At 44.9% G+C, this 11,534-nt stretch overlaps 1 protein-coding gene across 5 annotated transcripts in view; it reads right to left on the bottom strand.

Moving 5' to 3' along the window:
- Positions 1-296: 296 nt before the first annotated feature.
- The window catches only part of WDPCP (WD repeat containing planar cell polarity effector), a 2,510,630-nt gene continuing 2,499,392 nt past the window's right edge, over positions 297-11,534 (bottom strand). For all 5 annotated transcript variants that reach the window (XM_078649441.1, XM_078649443.1, XM_078649444.1 and 2 more), the window contains one exon: positions 297-630. In XM_078649441.1, coding sequence (XP_078505567.1) covers positions 560-630 — 71 coding nt within the window. In that variant the 3' untranslated portion in view covers positions 297-559. The remainder of the gene's footprint in view (positions 631-11,534) is intronic.

The raw sequence follows: 11,534 nt of genomic DNA, 5'->3' as shown, positions 1-11,534 counted from the left end.
ACTGCTCTTCAATACGACACTGCATCTAACTCTTTGACCAAGAGCTATAAACCTTGGCCCATAAAATAAAATGACAGGCCATGACAAAAAAATATCTTCCTTAGTGGAGAACGGAGGGCAACTCTAAGGCTGGTTAAGAGCTGGGGACCTGCCCTTTCTACACATGCCAGGAGCGCTCCCCTGGCAAGAAAACACCCTGTCTGTTTACAAGCACAATGCAAGAGGCATTCTGTTATGCAAAGCATTGAGGTACGCTGAGCTGGATCAAACATTAAAAATATGAAAGGTGACTCAGATTTTCCAACTGAACTAAAACAGCGTCTTGTTTATTTCTGGTTCGGCTGCCGTTTTTAAGTATTTGTACAAAAAAAAGAGACAAACATAGGTGGCAATTTGCAAAGTTGTGTTCTGTTGCAGTCGGTGTTTTAATTCCCGTTAAGACACCTGAGCACAGGGATTCACGATGCAGTTTGGACAGCTGACAGTCATTACAAAAAAATAAAGCGTTCCTCTCTCGATTTCTTCCGACCAGGAGCGATGCTTGGACGCTAGTCACGTGCTACATCTCTGTCATATTGTTTATACCGGACCGAAGTGAACCACTTTTAAAGATCCGTCGCCTGGCGCGTTCTGCAAAAGGAGAAAAAACACAGGTGTTAGATCAGCTGTTTGAAAGTACAGGGGAAACATCCACCTCCCAACACAAATGTTTCACAAGGCCTCTGCCACTGAACTGATGGTGTTCCCACATTTTGTTTGCTCCAAAAGGTTACAAGTTCTGTGCATAATGCATGGCCCTATATAGAAGCACTGTGCCCCCTCCTGTCATGCACGCCCTTGAACAGCTATCACAGACTTCATTGCACATTCCACCTGCTGCTGAAAATTTGAGATCAATTCCCAAATTAGCAGCTACTGTTTCAGCTGAGACTGCAAATTTGATCTCAAACAAAGAAACAAACGACACATTTGAACACGTTCATGTAGCCATTATTCCGCCGATCTGAACTGTGGTATCTGATATGCGGTTGTTTTTTCCCCTCTGATGCAAATACTTTGCTTCAACATATCTGCAGGTCAGAAGTCAAGAAACAGTAGAAGGGTGAACGCAAATATGATTTTGTACAAGGTATAGATAGCTACTGTTGATGAAAACATTTAAAAAGGAGTTTAATCAAGACCACGGCTTGTAAATTATGCATCAGCTCAAACTGTGCCGTCAGACAGATGCTAGCATATTTCTGCATATGTATCGGGTTCAGCTGCCTGCATGCAGCGCTAAAACTGCACGCAATTATAAAGTGCATTTTTAACGCGTTATTGATTAACCTCCAAGTACTGCACTGGATTTCATCAAAAAGAATGGAGTAAAATATACGCGGTATTTCTGCATTGCACGGTAGTCATTAGGATCTGAATAAACAATATATTTGTAAAGCAGTGACAGGTAGCTAGCTGTTCTCAGCTAATAGAAAGTAGGTGCCTGGTGTGCACAGCGATATCTTCTTAATACTAAAGAAAATAGGAGTGCAACACCTTCACTTCTGTCTTAGCACTAGGGTGGCAAAAACAATGCAGCAACCAAACTTGCCCTTCTCTGGCACAGAGCCATTCTTGGCATCGTCCAGAGGTTACCAGGGTGATATGAATTCGCTCATCCATGTACAAAATAGTTTTTAACCAAAATAATAAAACCAGATGAAGCAGGCACGTAGCAGCCAGTGCCCAATGCCAAGGTTATTAGGGTGCTACATGCCAGCTCTCTTTCACTCGGATAATGGAATAACCTAATTCCAGTCCATAAAAACCTCCAGACACTTTCCATTTTTCAAAATTTGAAATGCGACTGACGCAACAATGTCAAGCTCTGAACATCACCGTTCTGGAGGCACGTGAGCGCAGTAATTCAGGAGAGAATGGTCTATGAGACCCCTTTTCCACGCGCTCATCCTGGTCCATTAGTAATAAAAAAGAACTCATTTTTATATAGCACATCAGACCACACTTCTTCTGTTTCTAAGCCCTCTAAATAACAAATAATACATGTTACTACTGCCAGATTTACTGCCACTCAGTTTACCTATATTGGAACGATAAAGGCTGAGTCCTTGCTGACATTCAAACTTAAGACATGCCAAGCAAACACATTTCTTACACTTCAGTAACAATCTTTCTTGTGGATACTCTAACCTGCAGATTCCTTCATGTTTGAATTTTCACCAGGTGCCAGGCTGGTCTCAGAAACTGCAATAGCTCTCTCACCCTGGTGAACAAGTTAATTACCTTTGCTAAGGCCTTATTTGGTAGAGACTGTACATAGACGCAGATTCTTTAAGCAGTACCCCTACACGCTGGTAGGCATCATCGCTCGGCTCCTCGTGGCATGGTTGGCCGTGCCGGAAGAGATGTGCTTGATACCTATATAGGTGCCACCCAAGCGCGCTAACATCAGTTTCTCTTCATGACTTCTCATGCCAGAAGCGCTGAGCCATGAGGAAAACTGACCACTGGTGCACTAAGCTAAGACCCTTGAAAAAGGAGACAAGCCTGTACTCTAAAATCCATTCGCAGAACGGGGAGGATGGGTGGGTCGGTAAGCAATATGTAGCAGATAGAGTATCAGATAAGGCATTGTCGAAGGTAAGTAACTTGTTCTTCCGATAGAGATTCCTAGCCACAGATCCCTTCCCTTAGAATAGATACCCAAGCAATACCTCTCACAGATGGGGCTGCGATACAGATCAGACTAAGAAGTTCTGTAGGAAGAAATGGGCAAAGTGACCGTCACACCGGACCTGATTGTCAAGGCAGTGGTGCTTTGTAAACGTGTGCAAGGAAGCCCACACTGCTGCCTGACAGATATCCAGGACAGGAAGTCCATGAGCTAACAGTGCTCGCAGCCTTTGCTCTAGTAGAATGAGCTCACAAGCCTTCAGGAGGTTGCTTTTTGGTCAGTGCATAGCAGATCTAGATTGAGAGCACTATCCATCGTAGGATGTTCTGTTCCTGCACCGTCTTCCCTTTCTTTGCTCCGACGTACCCCACAAAAAGTGTATCATCCACCCAGAACTCTTTTGTGCACTCAAGGAAGAATGGCACGCTCTTTTTGGGTCCAGACGATGAAGTCTCTCCCCTTCTTTAAAGGAGTAAGGTGAAGCACAGAAGGTAGGCAGAGTGATGGATTGACTTACATGAAAGGGATTTAGCACCGTTGGTAAAAAAGGATGCACAAGTCTGAAGGACCAGCTTGTCTGGGCAGATATTAAGGTACGGAGGATGTAGTGACAGTGCCTGTAACTCACTGGCCCTCCGGGCAGATGTTTTTGCCAATAGGAAGGCTATTTTTATTGTAAGAAGTGTGGAAAAGTAAATTTTGCCATGTTCTGTGTCCCTATGTGTCCCCCATCCTATGTTATGTGTGCATGATTAATATGCATATGTATTTCCCCATGATCGATTAAAGACGCAATTACAGTTGTGTCCATCTCTAGTATGTCAGTTTCCAGTTCTCGTGAATACTATGAATATCAGGCCTATGTAAAGTTACGTTGCCACGTTTCTCAGTGTGCACGTTATTTCATTGTAAAGTCCCCGTTTCTAGGCCTCAAAAGGGCCCGGACACCAGATTCAGCTCCTGTCTCCTGAGCCCTCGCTGAGGAGCGATACAGCCCCCACCTGTATCCTCGACCCTTCACTTACTTCCTGCCTCGCAGTGCCCGGCTCGGCCTGGCTCTGCCTGTTAGTCTGCCAAGAGTATGTTATGATTCTAGTTATCAGTCCAACCCTCCTTCTCTGCATTCCTAAGCTACTGAATCGCATCAATAGTTTCCGTCATTGTCTAGCCTTTACGTCTCCATGTAGGAGAAATACTGTATTAATGGTCATTTAATATTCTTCAACACGCACTACATGTAGAATGATGCATGCTCCAGTCTTAGAGTCTGTTAGCCTCTCCTCTCCTGACTCTTAGTTTATATCAACATGTCCTCTAAACATTAGATACTAGATAGGGTTTAGGTACATGTCGCCCTGACTCTCCAGACTTCAGTCTTCACTCCTAGCGCAGAGTTCATAGCCCCCAGCTTCTCCTAGTAACACGTCATTGTCAGTTTGCGCGCACCATTAGGTTAGAGGTCCCGGCTCCTTAGGTAGCCCCCTCCATGTTTCCGCCCTATTTATGACATATTCTGTTACGTTTACATCACATGTCTATGTATACGCCTCCTGTTACACCTACTTTCACCCTTATCTTTCGCGACTGCTATTGACCACACCCACTGCTCCGCCTATCGTATGTATTGTAATGCAACTGTTTTAGTATATATGCTTGTGTACTGTTATTAAAGTTAGAGCGCTCATTCCCTGTCCCCCCTGCAGGGCCCTGCCATCCTGTTCCCGTGCAGGTTGTCCTGTTCCTGTCCTTTATGCTGTATTAAACCTGCAAACTCCTACTACCTCGAATCTTGACTCTTATTTATTGAGCTATCTGTTATTGCTATGTCCAGTCAAACCTAGATCCGGTATTATTTATTTATATACCACATAATGGCGCCCGAACAGGGACTTGCCCTTTCCCCACGCGCCGGTGAAGCCACGCCGGCCCCCTGACCCTCTGCAGCCGTGACGGAATCATACCGTGCACATGCAGATATTTCTGCTTCAAGTATCCCTCAGGCCCACGGAGGAGACGGAGGTGGCGGTCCAGCATCCAGACGAGGCGGTGGAGGAACGCGGCGAGTCCCGACCAGAGCCCAAGCCGAGAGTCCAAGGTCCGAGGTATCCGGAGGCCCACCCGTAACTGAAGTCCGAAGTTCGTCCGTCCGGCGTCGAAGCAGTCCAGTCCAGTCCGAGGCCTTCCGTTCTTGCTGCCCGGTGAGTACCGTTGCTGGGGTAGTATCTAGACAGGGTCAATCTAATTGTCTCTGGTCCGTGGGTTTTGGTGGTACACAGACCCAAAACGAAGTGTCCACTTCGGTGGATGCGGGTCCTGACGTGTCTCTTTATGAGACCGGTAAGTTTCGTACTGTTTTAGCAGTGCATCTAGTTTCTGTTCTAGTCAGTTCTGTTCTCGAGGAAATTCATGTATTCAGTATTCCAGGTGGTATTCTGTTCGAACTGTTATTTTAAATGTTCTTCATGTATTTTAATGTCGTGGTATGAAAGTGGTGTAATTATCGTGTTCATTTTGTATTGTATTGTGTCTAGATTACAGTTCAGTCATGCCCCTATTTTCTAAATTACGTCAGTTAAAAACTAGAAAAGGTCTGTTAGAAGCAGCAGTTCCTGTCCCGCCTAGGGACAGTCCAGGTCATTTTATGTATCAGAAGCATGGCATAAGTGCCATATTATATCTAGATTTATGGGTGGAGTACACCAAAGAGTTAGAAGAAAAGTATAGATGGCCTGTATCAGGCACATGGGATGCCGAGTGCATCATGCGAGTAGAAGAAGCATTATGGAAAAAGAAAGCCAGACAGTCACAGAAAGATGCCATCGAGTTATGGCGCAAAGAATCTCATAAAAGAACCGAAAAAGAAATCAGAAAGTCAGAATTAAGTAGAGAATCCTTAGAACGAGCCCAAGAAAGGGAACTAATCGAGATAGGTGAACGAGTTAAAACCGAATAGTCAGACAGACAGAGGAATGCCCTTATTAAGGGTATGTACCCTCTTCTTGCCGAGGGCTTGCCAAAAGCAACCCCGGAGGCATCTAGTAATTTTCCGCCACCATTAGTTCCGACCAAGCTACGTCACAAACCGACCGCAGCTGATATTTTCATTTCGTCCTATTTGGACGACACGGTTCCAGAATATGCAAATCCTGTTCCGCCAGTCCCTGTAAATAATGTAAATCCTGCTCCTCCAGTCACCGGAGTACCTGTTACGGTACCCCCGGTCCAGTCCACATTACAATTTCCCACTCTGCCAGCACGAAGAGTATCAGTCGACGATTCTAGTTTAGGGGCCGCAGGAGGAGGTCCTCCTGGTACCCCGCCACCACACCAACGAGTAACGATAGTCGAGTTACATGAAAGTGCGTTACAGCGTACGCCCAAATATAAGTCCGTTGCAGAAATCCGACGAGCTCTTACTGAATGCCGCTATGATCCAGTCACAGGTGATGATAGTACGGTCATATATTCCATCCGTGTAAGACGGGTGACCGGGTATCTGGACACCCTACCGAATATGAAAGAAGATCTAGACAGAATATATCGTTTCATCCGTACAGGGAATGATCCAGAAAGCATTGGTGAAGCCATGTCTCAAAGGAAAGCTGAGATCCAGCTCATGATATTAAAGTTTCTGATTAATTGTTTAATAAGGGAACAAGATTATCCGACCAAAGATCCGGCCGAAATGAGAATCCTGACAAGGTGGAGTGATAATATAGCCGAGGGTAAACACAGAACTATCAGTAGTATAGAGAGTATGTACAAGAGAATTCGTAAGGAAATAATAAAGTTACATGAACAACGTAAAGCAGCACAAGTAAGCGAGAAAGAAAATGACTCTTCTACTGAAGAGGTAGAGGACGAGAATCCCGCCAGAATAGCGTATGTAGGTAGAACTAGACTTTCCGACCGACATTCACGTCTAGACTACAAGAAAACTGTTCCTCATCCAGCACCAGAACAAAGTTCCCTAGAACAAGTATTTCAAGCTACCGATCACATTCTGAAATCACGAATCGGTTATAGTGAGTTAAGTACTATGCATGAACAAGAACTAGCCCGATCAGCAGTCCGATGGATTACTGATTCTACCACTTTTCCAGATGAAATAGTGGCACAAATGTTTCTGAAACTGCCCCCAGCCGAGCAACGACTGGTGGGTATGTATATGATCCAGCACCTCATCACATTGTATGAGGGTCAACATTCTGATCCAGGTCCGTTACATGATGTCCTGAACGAGTTACTCCAGTATAGATGGAGAGGTCTAGGTACCGATTTAATTAGTGTTATTCTAGAACAGCGCCACAAATATGGAACGTTCCTGAACCCGCATTTTGTTCATGTCTCACCTCCAGAAAGTAAACCCTTTTATATAGACAGACAGAATCCGTTACGAGAAGTACACCCAGTTAGGACAGCGGATGGTGAAATGCAACGAGTGTTTGTTTACACTCCGATTACAAAGATGGAACTCTTAGAGATGAAGAAACTAATTCCCTGTCATGACAAAGATCCAGCAGGGTTCCACCGAGAATTAAAAGACATGCTCCGTATGGGAGAATACACGTATCCAGATATAATTAAAATGTTAAAAGTCCTGTTGCCCGCAGGCATATATGAAAAACTCAAGGAAAAAGAATGGGAGGTGGGAGAGAAAAAGATCGATTGGGCAGTTCTAGAAGCTGAAGATAAGATACGAGTACCAGGTACCGGTCTAGGAGAGAAATGTAAAGAATTACCAGAACTGTTAATACAAGTTTTGCCAAGATTATTAGCCACTAAAAAGGAAGACTGGGATGCAATCTCAGCCTGTAAACAGAAACAAGACGAAGACACTAGTGATTTTTATTCTAGATTTGAGAAATGCTTTATTATAAACAGTGGCCTCAAGACGAGTAGCGAGTCATACCCTCATCTTTTTGTTACTAAATTAGTCGAGAATTCAAGTCCACAAGTTAAGAATCGAGTTTTGAAAGTCGAAAGTACCTGGCAAGCTAATACCCCGTCCCAAATGTTACAGATGCTTCAGTATCACCAGAATAGAATCAGAGAAGAGCAAGATCATGAAAGAAAACGTATGAAAGACACGAAAATGAAAGTACTAGTTGCACAATCTATTCCTCAAGACAGTCAGAAGAGGGGTCCGAATCAAGCCAGTCATCCTGCAGTTCCCGTTAAAGGGACCTGCAATTATTGTAAACAGCCAGGTCATTTTATAAACGAGTGTGCAGTTCTGAAACACAACATAGCTACTGGTAAGACTAAAGAAAGACCACGTCCGCCTAGACAAGAACAAGTTTCACAGACTTCTCAGCCACAGAATGCACAACAGACAGTTCCAGCACCGCAGCCTATTGCTGCAACACAGCATGTTACACAGCAGATGTATCAGTATGCACAGACAGAGTATCCAGAGTACCAGCAGTACTCATGAAACAGCCTAGAGAGGGAGGTAGGCTTGCCTCTCATCGAGATACCTGTAGATCAAGGGGGTCCCTATGTTCACAGTCAAGTATTAGGGAAAGACAGAAAGTTTCTGATTGATACAGGGGCAAGTAGGACCACCATTAGTCACGCCGAAGTTCCAGGGGCTCCGCTCTCAGGCTCTAGAAATGTTTCCCTTGGATTTTCAGGAAAGCCTATTGTAAACGAGATATCTAAGCCAGTTACTCTAGAAGTAGGTCCATTGTCCCGCACTACTGATCTGTTACTTACGAAGTCATGTCCAGAAAATCTGTTAGGTATTAAAACACTGAAAGAATTAGGTGCAGTTATTTGCTGCTCCCCAGAGGGAATACGCCTGTTTCTACGTGACTTCAAGGGTCACTATGTATTACGAGATTTTGATCCGAGATTGTCTAATGTTCCGCAGCATCTATGGGCGCAAGGTCCAACTGATGTAGGTTATATGCAAATCACACCCCATCGTGTGACTCTCAAACCAGGTGTAGTGTTACCACGAATCAGACAGTACAGATTGCCACCTGAGGCTGTAGCAGCCTTATCCAAAATTATTGACGAGCTCATGGCTCAAGGAGTAGTTGTAGAAACTGACTCCAATGTATGTAATTCTCCGATCATTCCAGTCATGAAACGTACTGATCCAAATGCACCCCCAGTATATCGATTAGTGATTGACCTTCGAGAACTCAATAAATGTATTATTCCCCAGTACCCAGTTGTCCCAGATATTTCTTCCCTATTGACAGCCATTGATTCCGAAGCCTCATTTTTTACAGTCATAGACCTCAAGAACGCGTTTTTCAGTGTCCCCATTCATCCAGACAGCCAGTTTCTTTTCGGATTTTGTTTAAATGGAAGGAGCTATAAATTCACACGAGCTCCTCAAGGTTTCACAGAAAGTCCTAGTATTTACAGTCAAGCGCTTAAGAGACAACTAGACGACATTCACATGCCAACAGACACTGCCCTGCTCCAGTATGTCGATGATCTACTGATCACAGCCCGTTCTGAACGTGCTTGCGAGCGAGCATCACTTACAGTCCTGTATTTCCTTGCCGAGATGGGGCACAAGGTGTCCCCTTCGAAGCTTCAATTCTGTGTCCAGCAAGTGATCTATTTAGGCCACTTACTGTCCAAGAGGGGTAGGCAGTTGACACCCGACCGTATCCAGTTAATAGCGAGTCTTCCTCAGCCCAAGACCCAGAAGGAGGTACGTGCTTTTATCGGCCTTACTTCTTATTGCAGACAATGGATTCCTCAGTATGCATTTTTGGCCAAACCACTGATACAGTTAACGACACAGGAGGCAGCCGTATCGACTGTCCTCCCTTGGACATCTGAACATACACTTAGTTTCAATGAGTTAAAGAAAGCTTTATGTCAAGCTCCTGTTCTAGCTACACCGAACTACAGTAAGCCTTTTACACTTTTTGTCACAGAACGTGATGGTACAGCATTATCTGTTCTTACACAAGATCAAGCCGGTCAATACAAGCCCTGTGCTTATTTTTCGAGCACATTAGATCCTGTAGCCCAGGCTCTGCCTGCGTGCCTCAAGTCAGTTGCAGCCACAGCACTAGCTATCAGACAAAGTGATTCCATAGTATTAGGACATTCCTTGACAGTACAAGTTCCACACTCCGTGGAAGTTCTTTTAAACCGTACACAGACTCAACACTTGACAATTGCACGTTTAACAGGTTATGAACTGACACTGTTCCAGCCACACATAGAAATCAGACGCTGCAACGTTCTAAATCCTGCTACACTGTTACCGTCAGTTAATTCGAATCCTGCCACACACGACTGTGTGGAAGTAGTTAATATTATGACTAGGCCAAGACAAGATCTGACAGATATTCCATTACCAGATCCCGACCTGACACTTTATGTGGATGGTTCATGATGAGAACAAGTACAGGAGAACTAGTAGCCGCGTATGCAGTGACTACTGACACTGAAGTTATAGAAACACACCGTATTGACACCCTGTCTGCTCAAGCAGCAGAGCTAGTTGCTCTGACACAAGCCTGCATACACGCCAAGAACCTGAAAGTTAATGTTTACACAGATTCACGTTACGCATTCGGAGTCGTACACGACTTTGGAGTGCTCTGGCAGGAGAGAGGTTTCATGACTTCTCATGGAACCAAGATTCAGCATGGTCTCCTTATTCAAGCTCTGTTAGATGCCATACACTTACCGACATCTATTGCTATCATGAAATGCAAAGCACATACGAAAGTTACTGACATTATTTCTCAAGGTAATGATCTAGCAGATCGCACAGCCAAGCTTACAGCACAGACTCCAGACATTTCAGTTAATCCAACACAGACCCATACTCCAGATCCGACTACATGCATGACAGTTAAGGACCCCACTCAGGATGTCATAGATATCCAGTTACATGCTACTCCCGAAGAAATCAAGAAATGGTCCGAACAAGGAGGGGTCCAGACAGACCAGGGATGGGTGACGAAGGGAAAAGCCACATGGTTTCTCCCCGACTCAATGGTTCAAGTCATTATCAATACCGCACATAGTCCAGCACATTTAGGAGAAAAAGCTATGTTAGACAGTATCCAGAACATTTGGTTCAACAAGCATTTACGAGCTGCAGCCAAGCAGAAAGTCCGTACCTGTATGATATGTTGCCAGTTTAATCCCGGTAAAAGTGTCCCGGTGGAACAAGGTGGATTCCAGCCCACTGACCACCCTTTTGAAGTCCTCCAGATGGATTATATTCAGATGGAGCGATGTCGAGGTTTCAAGTATGTCCTTGTAGTTGTATGCGCTTTGTCCAGATGGACAGAAGCATATCCGGTCCCAGATTACACAGCCGCGACCACTGCCAAGCAGTTGGTTCGTGAATTCTTCCCCCGCTACGGACTCCCTAGAGTCGTATATTCTGACAACGGCCAGCCATTCTCATCTGAACTCATGAAACATGTTTCCCTTTTGTTAGGGTACCAGTGGAAGTTCCATTGTGTACGCCATCCTGAAGCAGCCGGTCTCGTAGAGAGACATAATCAGACCCTGAAAATCCGCATTGCCAAAATATGTAAAGAGAAAGGTGTGGACTGGCTAGTAGCTCTGCCAGTCGCTTTGTTTTATATGCGCATGGTCGCACATTCCAGATCAGGTCTGTCCCCGTATGAGGTCGTATTCGGCCGCCCCCCTAATATGTGGGGTACACCTAGACCCCGAAGTATTACAGATGTTTCAAGTAATATGCTGACAGATTACCTAGCTTCCTTGATGTCTGCCCTACACTCTTGTCGTTCACAGGTTGCCGCCGCATTTCCAGACAATACCGAGGTGGCACCGCATGAAATCGTTCCCGGATGCATGGTTCTTGTCCGGAATTTTGATCGTTCAAGTCCGCTGGAGC

Source organism: Lissotriton helveticus, chromosome 6 (assembly GCF_964261635.1).
Source record: "Lissotriton helveticus chromosome 6, aLisHel1.1, whole genome shotgun sequence".
In the NCBI taxonomy this organism is placed as follows: domain Eukaryota; kingdom Metazoa; phylum Chordata; class Amphibia; order Caudata; family Salamandridae; genus Lissotriton; species Lissotriton helveticus.
The sequence above is the reverse complement of the archived record's forward strand: the minus strand, read 5'-3'. Positions and strand labels throughout refer to the sequence as shown.